Source organism: Euleptes europaea, chromosome 15 (genome assembly GCF_029931775.1).
Source record: "Euleptes europaea isolate rEulEur1 chromosome 15, rEulEur1.hap1, whole genome shotgun sequence".
In the NCBI taxonomy this organism is placed as follows: Eukaryota; Metazoa; Chordata; class Lepidosauria; order Squamata; family Sphaerodactylidae; genus Euleptes; species Euleptes europaea.
The window spans coordinates 19,018,532-19,034,431 of record NC_079326.1 but is presented as its reverse complement, the minus strand read 5'-3'; the positions used below and the strand labels follow the sequence as shown (position 1 = coordinate 19,034,431).

General features: G+C 45.1%; 1 protein-coding gene across 1 annotated transcript in view; it reads right to left on the bottom strand.

Annotated features, from left to right (window-relative positions):
- ACMSD (aminocarboxymuconate semialdehyde decarboxylase) overlaps window positions 1-15,900 on the bottom strand; it is a 69,243-nt gene that overhangs the window by 12,019 nt on the left and 41,324 nt on the right. The window contains exons 4-7 of the mRNA XM_056861122.1: window positions 6,110-6,346; window positions 4,595-4,688; window positions 1,597-1,692; window positions 8-180 (exon numbers count right to left, since the gene is read on the bottom strand). Coding sequence (XP_056717100.1) covers window positions 8-180; window positions 1,597-1,692; window positions 4,595-4,688; window positions 6,110-6,346 — 600 coding nt within the window. The remainder of the gene's footprint in view (window positions 1-7; window positions 181-1,596; window positions 1,693-4,594; window positions 4,689-6,109; window positions 6,347-15,900) is intronic.

Genomic DNA, 15,900 nt, shown 5'->3' with positions numbered 1-15,900 from the left:
AACTCACCTTTCCTATTACATCTATCAGAAGCTTCAGGGCATGTGGATCATGGACGAGTGAATCAGTGTAGAATGAACCAAGGTATTTTTTTGGATCAACTTTATTATCCAAAGCACATAAGTCAGGTCGCACGTTGAATCCATGGGAAATGCGCCCTACTGTGAAAGGAAAAGAACCACCTGGAAAGAAATATAAATTAGATCCTTAGAATGAACGAATACCTCTAATAATAGCATCTTTTAGCACTGAAGTTCTATCAGCACCAAGACACCTCTGGAGGCAGCAGCCTAAAATAATCTAAACAATGTCACCTATGTTATTTATGCTAGAAATGACCTCAATGATATCAGAGTTGGCAAAATACTGTATTAATTAGTTTGCAAGTGATGCAGTAATTTAGGGGAACTGCATATTTTCAGGGGATGTTGGGAGACTCCAAAATGTTTCTTAATCCCTTTCCTTAGTGGTCACACTTTTCACATTTTTGCTGCTCTTCGTAGCCTTCACATGTTCTATACATTTTTTTAAAAAGCCACACTGAAATGTTCCCCAGTCAGTGCCTCTGCCTGCTGAATTATTTTTTATCTTGGAGCAACAAAGAGTGTGAGGTGGAAAAAAACCCCAACAGTATGGGTTTAAACGTGTGTCCAGTGCCACCAGTGAAACTGGAATGACAAATTCCTGCCCTAATCAAGATTATTATTGTACTCCAAGATGGTGAAAAAAGAGTAGCTACCTCACAAAGTCCCCTCCTCAAGCCCATGATAGATCCATAACATGCTTCCATTATACCCCAGTTCTTATATTTAAGGAAGAAGAGCAGACCAAACTGAGTCATTCCAATGACATTTCATTAATTTTTCACATGCTGCCCAGAAGTGAGAAGTTAAATATTCAACTGTGGCTTTAACAAAAGGAATAGGCTATTATTGCATATAGAATTTTAAAATACTACCCTATTAGGAATCCTGTGGTTGCTTAGGACCCTACTACAATGATATTGTGATAACCAAGAAGGGAAATATTTCATCTGTATTCAGCTTTTCCACATTCCTCCCTGACATTCTGTACTTCTGCTATATGTTCTTTCTCTCTTTAACCTTAAGGGAACAGCACCTTCTCTAGACAGTTTGGAATTGGCCCTTATTTCAAATACACTTTCCATTTCCCCTCAGTTCACAATATGTTGGGGGGAAATAGTGAAGAAGGGAAGAGTCATCATTGAAGCTCCTAGCTTTTGTTTTACTGATGCTCCCATTAATATAGAAGTCTAAAATTATTTAGGGGTCAGGAAAGATTTTCTGTATACGGATTTTCTTCGATCCATCATGTCAGTCACCTCTTAGTTTGTTCTGTATGACCCTCTATTCTTTTGGCGCACTGTGGATATCTGTCCTCTGTTTGTAGCATACTACATTCTAGATTGTTTTGCAGTGCAAAAATTTGTAAGAGTTACACCTTCTAAACCCATTGACATGAAAGGTCTCACTTTGTTTATGATTGCACCGTTAATTTATAGGAGTAGGCTAGATACAGTATTCCATTTTGGGGAAGACTTGGGATTTCTTCTCAGTATGCAGTTCTAGGATACTTACCACCATGGGCAAAGCAAACTCTCAGTTTGGGGAAAATTTCAAAAATTCCTCCCATAATCATAGAGCAAATGGCAATGGTTGTTTCAGAGGGCATGCCTATAAACAAGAAAGAGTTTTATATGCAATATTATATCTTCAGTAGTGTTATGCGTAACATTTCCCAGTTATCACATTTTTCATCAGACTATGATTTATTTGAAAAATAACATAAGCTGCGAGCAGAACAAGAAAAAGGAGTTGATTCTACAAGATTCCCCCTCATTTCTGCAGCCCTCCCCATCCTGCAGTTCATTTGCTTGCTATGTTTTTCTGATCTTCAGAGAGGCATTTCAGAAAAAGAACAGGCTGCTCCAGGAAGGGAAAGGCAAAGAAAAATACACCCTGACAACTCCTTCCATGAATTCTGCCAGTGGATCCAATCCTCTGCCATCTTTGAGAAATCCTGGAAGATGCATGTTACTGCAACTGATCTCCTTACTCTCACTGATTCACTATTCAGCCTCTCCCACACTCATCCCATTTGTTGACATGACAGTGGCAAAGTGGTAACCTAGAATGTGCATGGCTAGAATTCCTAAAAAGCAGGTATGGGGTGGAACGGCTGATTTGGAATGCAAAGGTGACAGGCAGGAAAGGGTGCTGAATTAAACTGTCTCCTCAAACGTTTTTTCTCTTGGTGAGGGTAACTTTCCTCTTGGAAACCCACTGAAAGAAAAATGACTAGAAAAGCATAAGTCGAGGACTTCCTCCTGCCTGCCACTAATGTGTTTTAAATCACTGCTGTCTCTGCTTTGTAGAAACTCAATCACAATCTGCATTGTAATTCACAGGTCTGCCAACTGCCACCATTCCGTTTAGTTAGGCTCCATCCTTTAAGCAGAGCCAAGCCAAACCAATCCAAGTCAGCCTTTCTACAGCTGCTGAGATGTTATAATCTTTTTCTTAGTCTAAATCAATTCACAGTTTCCAGGATTTTCAGAGATGGTGAATTTCATACCTCAAACCTGGATCAAACCATGTACAAATACAAACAATGAAGCACTAGGTTGATACCTGTACACAGAATATATGTGAGACTTATACTAACCAGTATTACAAAAAGAACCTATTATACCAGATGTTAGAGTAATTGGGAATAGAAATTACAACATATACATATGCCTGGTTGGGTTTGAAATGTTTGTATTTGTATTCATTTCTGTGAAATACAAATGTATTTCTGTGTATGTGTGCAGGCTTAAGAAAGGGTTTTAATTAACCACTGATGAAGGCCCCATAGGCCAAAACGCGTTAGGTATCTGGTTACAGTCATCAACCTCAGGATATGCCATTCTGCTATTTTAATGCTTTTAAAGAATTTTAAATTTTACATAGCGCTTCTAATAAATTATACTTTCAATATTTACACATAGACCTATATATTTTTTCTTTTCACCCAACCTTGGGTACCCAGCTTCTGTTTTTAGGTTGGGTTTTATTCCTATTTTTCTTCCACTCAAACCATGTACATCCAGGATAATGAAGATGCAAATAATAAACCATAGTATAACAATAATAAATAATACTTTCAGTATTTATACAATGTCTGGATCTTCCCATTCCTCTGTTAACCCAACTCTCCCCTCTCCCCTGAGCTCAGCCCAGCTCAAAACTCCATGCAGAAGGCAAAGCTTAGGCCACAGGAAGATTAGCATCTCTCATAGCCAATCACAAAGCAGCGTGTAAAGAGGCAGGGATTCAAATGCTTCCTGCTTCCTCGGGGCTCTTTCTGAGGAAAAGAAAGGCTTTGTATGCAACCTTTTGCACCCCTTGGATTGCAGTCTTTGAAACGGTGTATGAAAATACATCGTCATATAAGGGTTTCTGGAAAACACTGATATATGCCGCTATGAAAGCATTTTCAAGACAAAACGCTAGGTCTGGGGTGCGTTGAGACAACGATACAACGTTTCTACAGACGATTTATTTTGTTAGTGCGTTGACCCTTTCTGTTGTGAGTTCTTACTGCAGATGCAGAGGCACTAAGGGCATCTTTGGACATTACTCGGAGGTGCCAAGAAGTAAAATACACATATCTCTTGCTTATCTTTTCTTCATTCTTTCAGGAAATATCCAAAACAGTGACTTATACATTTCTTCCATGGGGAAATGCACCAGCTAATTACATTTCTAGAACTCATGCATCCCACCATGCATCATGACCAGGTAACGCATACATCATTCCTATACAGCGCAACAAGCTCTGGGTTGGAAAATACCTGGACATTTTGAAGGGGAGGGGCTGTGGCTCAGTGGTAGAACATCTGCTTGATATTCAGAAGGTCCCAGGTTCAATCCCCGGCATCTCCAGTTAAAGGACCCAGGCAAGTAGGTGATGTGAAAGACCTCTGCCTGAGACCTTGGAGAGCCGCTGCTGGTCTGAGTAGACAACACTGAATTTGATGGACCAAGGGTCTGATTCAGTATAAGGCAGCTTCATATGTTCATGTGAGAGGCTGGGGTTTGGGGAGGGGAAGGACCTCAGTAGGGTACTATGCCATAAAGTCCACTCTCCAAAGCAGCCATTTTCTCCGGGGGAACTGGTTTCTATTGCCTGGAGACCAGTTGGAATAGTGGGAGATCTCCAGACCCCACCTGGAGGTTGGCAACTCTAAGTGCAATCCGAAAAACATTTTCCTGAGAGCAAGACCTATTAAAGGGACCTGAGTAGGATTCTGAGCACAGCTGCTTAGGATTGCTCTCATAATCTCCTTTAAGAATTTCCAGATAACGACTTTAAGCCACTTTACGCATTAAAATTTAGACTAATCAGGCAGCCTGAAGATACCCAAATCTGTTCCCAGTGGTTAGCCATTTTACCTGTATGAGTGGCTGTGACTGTTTTTCAGAAAAGCTGTTTAATCTTCCTTGGGCAGTAATGTATTTCTAGTCAGTCCTCCCCAGAATGCATTACTGCTGCTGAATTAAGAAATGTAGATTAAGCATCATAACTACTGACCTACAAGCCAGGGAAGCCAATATTTAGACATCCTTCCATCTGTCTGCATATCCCAGGGATGTACAAAGATGCAGCAGTTTAATTGCTCAGCAGCCTTAAATGAATCAGAGAAAATTAAAAAAAAATTAAATGGATTAGAAAATATATGATATTCCCATCTATTAGAGCTGCCCATTTTAAAACACAAAAGCCTGTGTTTATATAAGTCTTTCAGAATAAATCATTATAGGGATAATAACTATATTGTAAGGGAATGCTGGTTTATATATAACATATATCCTGTCCTGGCAGCAACGTGACTTAAATGAGCTAAGCCTTCAGGAGGGTCTACAGCAGACAATAATCCACATGTAAGTTTGGCGTGGATAAATATGTAAAGTGATCATATGACATCATTAATACATATTTATACATATACACATTCTAAATTCTACACTCTTCTTGGATTGATATCTGGAGGCTTTTCATTCACATTCAAACTTGTATCGTTAGGGTTGCCAGCCTCCAGGTGTTGGCTGGAGATCTCCCGCTATTACAACTGATCTCCAGGCGACAGAGATCAGTTAACCTGGAGAAAATGGCCACTTTGGAAGGTGGAATCCATTGAAATCCCTCCCCTCCCAGACCCCACGCTCCTCAGGCTCCACCCCCAAAATTTCCAGGTATTTTCCAACCCGGAGCCGGCAACCCTATGTATCGTCCATATATTTTTAAAAGCAAGATTATCATAATGCGCCCTGCCTGTATTGCAGCAGCTGTCCAGGACTAGAAGAACCTGCAAATCAGCGGAAGGGCTGATTCAATAGCTAGCGTTTTATACCATCCTCAAGCCTCTGTCCACCTCTAGCCAGTCTCTATCTCTTTCTGTCTCTTCCCCCTTGAGAGAGGAGCTTAGACCTTGGACTTACTTCATCAGTTGCCAGGGCCAGAAGAGTCTCCCTATCAATGGAAGTGCTCTTCTACCAGCTAGTCACTGAACTTACCTTCAGCTTTAAAAAGAAAAAATCTTCCCTTTCTGGCTTCTCTGGCTCCTGCCCTCTGGAGCCCTATTTTGACTGCTTGCAAGCCTTAGGACAGGAACTTCTTTTTACGTTTTGGGTATGGTGTTCATATTATCTTAAAGACTAAGCAGATAAATAACAATAATAATGCTCAGGGATGTCACGGACAATGCTAAAAAGATTTGTTGAAAACTGCCATTGCTAGCATCCTGATGGAAATGGGGCATCAGGAAAATATATTTCAGTTCACCAGCACTGGTACTGAGTCTTGTTGTCTTCTAGGCTTAATTAAGAGTGCTAGATGTAATCCTTAAGGTCCCATGCTGTTTGGGCTCAATGTAATTGAGACGATTTCCACCTCCATTTAAGATCCCAATTCTATGTTCTTCATTTTTCTCAGTAAAAGATGAGTCTTTCATCACTTTGACAACATCTGTGGTCTATAACTCTGCTATCACCATGGAGTACTACATCCTCCGATGCACCTTCTTAAAATGACTGAATACCTACTTACAGCATAGACTGGAAAGAGTTCTGGGACATTCAAGTCCCAGTTGTTGACATGGGATCCTATCTGCACACCAGGAAATCCAAGCTCCTTCACACAGCGATGCATTTCTTTCACAGCCAGGTCTGGAGCTTGCATGGGGAGTGTACCAAGGCCAACAAACCTCTTTGGGTACTTCTTTATGGTGGCAGCCAAGTCGTCATTTAATAATTGGCAGAGATCTAGGGTATCTTGTGGCTTGGCCTGTAAGAATTATTAGAAGAATACATTAAAGTGTGGTTCTTAAGCTGGAAGGAAGCACAAAGGTAGTTTGCTTGCAGACCCAGAACAAGGAGAGCTGACACCTTCTGTTGGGTAATAAAAAGGGCCAACTTTATTTCTTTTGTTTACACTGATCAACGGGGATCTGCGGTGCCCGCAGGCCAAAACCCCATTCCAAACCTAGATGCAATACAGGACATTGGTGGGATGCAGAAGAGTCAGGCCTCCTTGTTTGCACATCCCTGAATTTACAGGTGAGACCACCTTGGCTCCAAGCCTTGAGCTGTCACACATGTATGGCACAGGCTCCTCCTTGCCAAGCCTTCATGATGCTTAAGTAGGGTTTCCAACTGCCAGGTAGTAGTAGGAGATGTGCTAATTCAACTGATCTCCAGCCAATAGAGATCAGATCACCTGGGGAAAAATGGCTGCTTTGGCAATTGAACTCTACGGCATTGAAGTCCCTCCCCTCCCCAAACCCCACCCTCTTCAGGCTCCACCCCCAAAATCTCCAGCCTGTTGAGAAGAGGGACCTGGCAACCCTATGCTTAAGGGAGGTGTGCCACTTCCTACTAGGCCACTTCCTACTAGCGCCCACTCTGAAATATAGGGAGGGAGAGGGGGTGTTTTCCTTCTTGGTGGTCAAATAGAGAAGGGGCAGGGCACATGATGTCCCTTATATGTAGGGTTGCCAGCTCCAGGTTGGGAAATATCTGGACATTTTGGGGGCAGAGCCTGAAAATGGCAGGGTTTGGGGAGGGGAGGGACTTCATGCCATAGAGTCCAATTGCCAGAGCAGCCATTTTCTCCAGGTGAACTAATCTCTCATCAGCTGGAGATCAGTTGTAATAGCAAGAGATCTCCAGCCACCACCTGGAGGTAGGCAACCCTACTTATATGGCCTTCATTCCCCCGCCCCCAATGCATCACAAAGGCGACAGTGTCATGATATCTGGCTCTCCTCTCTGCCTGCTGATGCAAATTAGCTCTTCTTCCCAACTCTTTCTTGCATTATGGGTTCAGGAACTCTCTTGTATAAATAGGCTTCAGATGGAAAGAGGCTCAGGAAAAAAATGTCTGTAGAGAAGATGGGCATTGTCACTCTCATTAAGTAAGCAACAAAATGGCCTTGTAGCCAAGACAAAACAGCATGTTCTTAAGAGAAAAACCCAGACCCTCTGAAATCCTGCCACTTGGAAGTCTTACACAGTCTTGTGTGTGTGTTTTGCCGTCAAGTCACAACTGACTTATGGTGACCCCATAGGGTTTTCAAGGCAAGAGACATTGGGAGGTGGTTTGCCATTGCCTGTCTCCATATCACATCCCTAGTATTCCTTGGAGGTCTCCCATCCAAATACTTGCCAGGGTCGAGGCTGACTGAGATTTGTTCAAAAATAAATGTTTGACTTCACAGAAGGTATAGCTGTTTTATCCAAATTAATGTTTTCTACTTATTGATGGAGCTCCTGAAATATGAAAAGCCCATAAAATTATGAATGCACGGCACTTATTCCCTTCTCTCAATGACTGATGGCTTCTCAGAAGACAGCAGAACTAATGCAGTGCAATGATTGAAAGGTAACTGTTGGATACATGACTTTCAGTGCAGTCCTAAACAGAGTTAGGTAAAAAGGTAAAGGTCCCCTGTTCAAGCACCAGGTCATTCCTGACCCATGGGGTGATGTCACATCCTGACGTTTACTAGGCAGACTTTGTTTACAGGGTGGTTTGCCAGTGCTTTCCCCAGTCATCTTCCCTTTACCCCCAGCAAGCTGGTTCCTCCTTTGACCGACCTCGGAAGGATGGAAGGCTGAGTCAACCTTGACCCGGCTACCTGAAACCGACTTCCGTTGGGATCGAACTCAGGTGGGCAGAGCTTGGACTGCAGTACTGCAGCTTACCACTCTGCGCCACAGAGTTACATCCTTCTAAATCAACAGGATTGCACTGCTACAGCCTCCTATAGTACGGAGTTGTGCAGACCAGTCCCATGCATATATACTCAGGAGTAATCGCCTGAGTAAGTGAACCTAGAATTATAGGTTTTCTCCTAAGGTAATGTTAATTTCAGAATGAAATGTGAAATACTCCACCTATTAAGGAGTAATATAGAGTGTCTAGATTTATGGGCTACTCATAAATTATAAGGCTTTCCTTGTCCTCCTGCTACTTCAAAACATTGCATATTTACCAAAATGTTGTACTTTCAAAAACGTTCACCTTTGTCTTAATTATCATGACAGTTTAGCAAAGCCTATTTGTCTAGCAGAGAGATTTTTAATCTTAGGTTGTGGTTCTCTGTTTACATGTGCACGATCACATTCATTCATGTACTCAAGCAGGCATAGGGTGGCATCTTAACAGTTAATAACAATGTTGACCTTTTAGTTTTGATAAAAGTTCATCTCAAGGGAAACCATTTATATGCTGGATCACTGTGCAGAATGTCCTAACAATAGAAGTCATTATTACTGGAAGCACCAAAACAGTTAAAAATAAGACAGCATTCCTGGAAGCTCAAAAATTTCAAACAGTGGGTTATATTTATCCATCTTAGAACTTGACTGATTTACCCATAGCTATCGAGTTTAGTACCCTGGGGTTTGTATCTGACCATTTTCTCATATTTCATGGCTGTTCCCCAGAATCAAATTGAAAATTGCTATGGAAACACTGTTGTTACAAATGTCTTATGTGGATTTGTTTCATCAAAATGTTTACTATATTACAGATTATTTGAGCAGGATCCTCACACACTTTAATCAGAATAAATGGCACCTAGAAAAGTGTATGAATGCATTTCATTTGAACAATTATTTTATAACAGGATTTTATTTTCTTACAGATTTGCTTGGGAGCCAGAAATATTTTTTCCATTTTTGATAGAAGAGTTGCTTTTTATACCCCACTATTTTCTTCCTTAAGGAGTCTCAAAGCAGCTTACAATCACAATTCCTTCCTCTCCTCACAACAGACACGTTGTGAGATAGGTGGGGCTGAGAGAGTTCTGAGAGAACTGCGACAAGCCCAAGGTCACCCAGCTGGCTTCATGTGGAGGGGTGGGAAATCAAACCTGGTTCTCCAGATTAGAGTCCGCTGCTCTTAACCACTATACCACGCTGGTTCTCTAGCCTCCTGTTGTTCCCAATAAGACATTTTTTCCTAATGCAAACAACCTTGATAGATTTTTGTCTTACAATGTCATGCTGTTGTGCATTGGTAGCTACCATGTGCCTCTGCATACTAGTTCAGTGGCCTCACACACAGCTAAATTCTTATGCTTGGACTTGCACATACTTTGAATCCGAACCCATTGTCTTTTTCCCCACAGGGATTGTTGAAGTGAATCAGAATGCAAAAGATCTCATGAGCAACATGAAGTGTTAGGACAAAGAAGGAAGAAAAACAGTTTCACTTACCTGTAACTGTTGTTCATCTGGTGGTCTTCTATGTAGGCACACATTGGGGACTGCGCAGGCGCAGGCCAGCCACGGATAAGATTTGTCAGCTTCTAGCAAAATCTAAAAAAGAGAGTGCTCCCCCTCCCCTTGGGGCATGCAACCTTCCTGCCCAAATGGTCACATGACCCAAGGGGAGGGGGCACTTTCCCCTCCAGTTCTCCAACCTGCCGCCACGGAACCACTCCCGTGAAGGAGAAGGTCCCACAGCGGGGAAGGAGGGAGGAATGTGTGCCTGCATAGAAGACCACCAGATGAACAACAGTTACAGGTAAGTAAAACTCTGTTTTTCATCTACGTGGCTTCTATGCAGTCCCACATTGGGAGAATAGCGAGCTCGCTTACCAGGATGGTGGGTGTAGGACATTCACCGAAATAGCGATTGCAATACGGCACGTCCCACTGCTGCCTCTCTGGCGGAGTCCATGTCTATGGCGTAATGCTTCATGAACGTGGAGGGCGTGGACCAAGTGGCAGCTCTACAGATGTCCCGAAGATCTACTCTGGAAGAAAATGCGACGGATGCCGCATACGCTCTGGTCGAATGTGCCTTAATCATGGATGGACACTCTTGATGGGCAAGGTCGTAGGCTAACTTGATAGTTGACGTGATCCACCTAGAGAGGGTCTGTGGGGAGGCCCGACGCCCCTTACGGTGGCCACTGAAACATACAAAGAGGTTATCGTCCTTCCGGAAACTCAGTGTTCTCTTTATGTAAAAAAGGAGTGCTCTTCGAACGTCCAGGGAGTGTAATGCCTTATCGGCATTAGAGGACGGGTTGGGGAAAAAAACTGGGAGGACTATGTCCTGGGAAAGGTGAAAGGAAGAGACAACCTTGGGTAAAAAAGAAAGCTTAGGTTTTAACACCACTCTGTCCAAATGAAACTTAGTGAACGGTGGGGAGTGGGAAAGCGCTGATAGGTCGCTAACTCTCCTAGCCAATGTGATGGCGACCAGGAAGGCTGCTTTAAACGAAAGTAAGAAGAGCTCATAGATGGCCAAGGGTTCAAAGGGAGGTCTCATGAGCTGGGATAGCAGTAAGGAGAGACTCCATTGGGGAATGGGAGAGGCCACAAGGGGATAAAGGTTAGTGAGACCTTTTAGGAATTTCTTTGACAACGGATGAGAAAAAAATGAAAATGAGTCAATGTCCAAGTGAAATGCCGAAATTGTGGCTAAATGAACTTTAATGGAAGAGTTAGATAGTCCAACATCTTTGAGGGAAAGCAAATAATCAAAAACAGAAGACAACGGGCACTTAACTGGGGAAAGGGCTTTAATTGTTGTCCAGTTGGAAAAACGCTTCCACTTAGCGTCATAAGACTGACGAGTTGAAGATTTGAGAGAGTGTAACAGGACCTTGGCCACTCTATCAGACCACTGTCCTAGGGCCGTATCCTCCAAGCCACGAGTTGGAGGTCGGGAGGAGAGTGGGAGGGGTTCTTGGGAAGGAGGATGTATTCCCCGCGTGCCAGAGACATGAGTATTGCAAACCACGACCTCCTGGGCCAAAAGGGAGTGAATAATGGCATCGGTCTTGTCATGGCTCAGTTTGGCCAGTACCTTGTCAAGTAAAGGAAATGGCGGGAATAGGTAGAACAGGGCCCCGTTCCAGACTGTTTGAAAGGCATCTCCTAATGAGCCTGGGCTCGCCCCGCCCTTGAGTAGAACAGTGGACACACTGAATTGAGATGTGTGGCAAATAGGTCTACCTGAGGATTGCCCCACAGTCTGAATAGTTGATGAAGGCATTGGGTGTCTAGTGTGAGTTCATGAGCTTGGTTTGGGTGACGACTCAGAGTGTCTGCGAGCGTGTTGTTAGTGCCGGCGATGTGGATTGCTATGAGAGTAACATGATGTGCTATGGCCCATTCCCAAATGTCGCTGGTCTCCTTGCAGAGCAAAACGGACCCTGTGCCGCCCTGCTTGTTGAGGTAGTACTGGGCGGTGGAACTGTCTGTAGCAATCTGAATGTGATGTCCTTCCAGGGGTCCTGCAAATGAAGACAGAGCAAGCCTGATATCACAAAGCTCAAGGAGGTTTATGTGTAATTTGGACTCTAGAACAGACCATGTGCCCTGTGCTCGAAGGTCATGACAGTGAGCCCCCCAGCCTGTGAGGAAAGCATCAGTGAAAAGGTGTATCTGAGGGGAAGGGCGGTGGAATGGGACACCTGAAAGGATGTTAATGTCAAGTGACCACCATTTAAGAGAAGCGATGACGTAGCTGGGAATAGATAAACGTTTGTACTGTGGGTTGACGTTGAGTTTAAACGCCCGGAGAAACCAGTTTTGAAGGGGGCGCATGAGTAGACGTGCAAACTCCACCACAGCCGTGGTGGAGGCCATGAGGCCCAACAGCTTTTGTATCCTGTGGGCCATCTAAAACCTGTTCCTAATGAACCGGGATACCACTGCCTGAATGACACGGGCTCTTTGAGTCGGGAGGAATGCTTGAGCTTGCTTGGCATCTAAACGTGCTCCAATGAAATCCTGAACTTGTGCAGGGACAAGTCGGGATTTGGAGAAATTAACTATGAGACCCAAATTAGCAAGGACCAAAAGGATTAGATCCACTTGTGTGATCAGTCCTTGTCGAGAGGTGCCCACTACCTGTAAGCTCTAGCCCTGCGGCAAAGCCAATCATCGAGGTAGGGAAAAATGACACATCCCTTCAATGCAAGGTGTGCCACTACAACGGATAAGCATTTGGTGAAAGTCCTAGGGGCCGTAGATAACCCGAAGGGCAAAATATCATATTGATAACATTTTCCATTGCATTCGAACTGTAAATACTGTCGACATTCTGTGTGGATTACAATGTGAAAGTAAGCATCACGGAGATCCAACACCACAAACCACGTATGCTTATCTAAGAGGGGAAGTACTTCCGGAAGTGAAAGCATACGAAATTTTCTGGTTTTACCAAATTCATTGAGCTCCCGGAGATCCAGTATAGGACGTTTCCCCCCCTTTTGTCGACAAGAAAGAAGTGGGAGTAACAGTCGCGTGTCTATTAGGGGGACCCTCTGAAATAGCCCCTTTGGAGAGGAGGTTATGTATCGCCTGTATGAGTAAGTCGGGGCAGGTGAGGTAGAGCGGATCGGGGCTCGATATGGAGGTAATGTGTCAAACTCTATGAAATATCCAACATTTATTATATTCAAAACCCAAACATCATCTGTGATTGCAAACCAAGCGTGATAAAATGCAGACTAACGGTCTGAGAAACAATCAGAAACCTCTAGTCATGCCTGCTTAGGCTTATTGGGGTGGCCAGGAGACATTCTGGGACCTTTACGGGCCCCAGGCCTATTCTGGAATTTCCTCTCCTGCTGGACATGAGGGAAGGAAGAACGGAATTGTGTTTGTTGGTGAAAAGCACCCTGGAATCTACAGGGGTGGGAAGCCTGAGTGGTCTGTCGGCCAAAGTACCGGTGCTTAAAGACGGGTACATGAGGTGTAATACCCAGGGATTTCGCATTTGCCTTATTTTTCTTAAGACAGTCGAGGAAGGCGTCAGTTTGGTCTCTAAACAGTGAGGTACCCTCGAAGGGCAAATCCTCAATCCGTGACCTAGGGCGGACTGTCGAAGCCATGCATGCCTTCTAATGACTACGGCGGAGGCAGTAGCCTTACTGGAAGAATCCGCCATGTGGCGTGCCGCCGTGAGTTGTTGTCTCGCTAGAGACATTCCCTCACTTTGTATGGCCTTAGCCGAAGGGCGTTGGTCATCTGGTAGGACCGAGATTTGTGGGGAGATACGATCCCACAGGGAATATTGATACCTGGCCATAACGGACAAAAAAATTGGATATATGCAGGCCTACTGCGCTAGAGGTGTAGACCTTCCTGGCAAGGGCATCAAGCTTTCATCCATCCCTATCCTGGGGGGAAAAATGTGCCCCAGATCTGTATTTACCAGGTAACGCCTCAACAACTACAGAGTTGGGCGGGGGTGTTGATACAGGAACTCTCCACCTTCTCTGTGAATTTTGTAGAGATTCTCTACTCTTTTGGAGGAGGAGGGGACTGAGGCAGATTTAACCCAATTAGTGTGAGCCACCTGTAGGATGCTCTTTATCATAGGAAGGGCTACCGGCATCGGGGCAATGAAGAATATCCATAATCGGATCAATGGGACCTGAATCATCAGGTCTGAAATCAATATTGAGGGCTTTTGCCATGCGGATAAGTTGCTCTGCGTACATATGGATGTCCCCCTTAGGAGAAATTGGTTTAGGGTCCCCGACAGTGTCCTCAGGTGAGGGCAATGATGTGCGGGATTCTTCATCCGAGTCTGGGGACATGGCCGCATTAGACTCCGAGTGAGCAAAGTCTCTCGACATAGAAGGAGATCTGGACGGAGAGACTTCGCAGTGTGACTCTTGCCTTGGGCGCTCTTGCTCCCGAGGAGTGTCGAGACGATGGGTGTGTTCAGGATGGCGAGATGGATGGCGTGGAGAGTCGTAGCTGGACGAATGACGATCCCGACAGTGAGACGGTGAACGGGTGTCCCAATGGTCGTGCCGGCGTCGACAAGAGCCCCTTGACAATGAGCGAGTATGGGTCCGACGGCTGCGACAATGGCCTGCCAACGACTCCGAATATATGGAAGGGGTAATCGAGTGTCGGCTCCGAGAGTATTGGTGCCGAGGTGAAGTGGCTCGACGTTGAGAATATGAATGGCGTTGAGAGGAGGATCGGCTCAGAGAGGAGTGTTGGTGCTGATGGGTGACTGGACTTCGGGAGCGATAAGAGCGACCTCGATGGACAGACGGACGACGGGATGGCGATCGACTCCGACGGGCGGACCGACGTGGGGATGTGGATCGACTCCGACAGACAGATCGGCCTCGAGAAGCGGATCGGTGCTGACGGGAACGGGAGGATGCAGGACTTCGAGATCGGCGTCGAGATTCTTGGTCGGGGTCGAGGTGATGAGATGAATCCTGTTTCGATACTGCAGGGCTCTTGGTGGCCGAAGTATGCCGGGAGCCTTGGCGGGTCTCTGCAGGAGGTTGCAGAATATCAGCGCCATCTTGGGCCACTGTAACAGCCGAAGTGTATCCGGTCTTGATATCGAGATGCGGTGAGGATTTATCCATTGCCAAAGACACGTCCTTGTAAAGATGAAGGAGGTGCTGATTGAAGAGGTCCTTCTCCTCCTGGGCCCTGCTCGGGTTTGGAACCGAGGGGGAAGCCAGGGAACGAGGCGGCGAGTCCTTGATAGTTATTGGCTGCTGCCCAGCGACATCAGAGGCAAGAGACGCCAAGGGATGAGGGGACTTGGGTTGAGATCGGCGCCGAGGGGATCCCGAGGGCGATTGGCGTCAAGGCAATCTTGAGGAACGCGAAGGCGATCGGCGTCGACATGACCTCGAATGAGACGGGCGCCAAGAGAGCCGCAGCCGCGGCTATCTTGTGACCCTGAGGCGATAAACTTCGCCGGTCGAATAACTTGCGAGGCTGGTGCCTTGGAAGGCTTGTCTCGCTTGGAAGTCCCTCCCACAGTTCAATGAGGATTTTTTGTCGAGGGCCCCGTTTGGCGCAACTCTTACAAGTAGAGGAGATATGGCCTTCTCCCAAACAAAGAAGACAATCTTGGTGAGTGTCTGTCTTTGTCATTTTCGTACCACAAGTACGACACTTCTTGAAAAGAGGAGCCTTTTTGGATTCCATTGTTGGAGCAGAAGCTAACACGTTCTTTCTCTGTGGCGGCAGAAAGAGAACTGGAGGGGAGAGTGCCCCCTCCCCTTGGGTCATGTGACCATTTGGGCGGGAAGGTTGCATGCCCCGAGGGGAGGGGAGCACTCTCACTTTCAATTTAACTAGAAGCTGACAAATCTTATCCGTGGCTGGCCTGCGCAGTCCCCAATGTGTGCCTGCATAGAAGCCACACAGATGAACAGAAATCTGAAAAGAGCAAAATCTAGTCTTTCACTGTGCAGTCCTAAGCAAAGTTACATCCTTCTAATCCATTGAAGTCAATGGGCTTAGATAGGGGAACTCTCTTTAGGATTATACTGTTAGAAGCCTCATGTAGATTATTGCCAGTCTTTAGTAAATATGATCTTT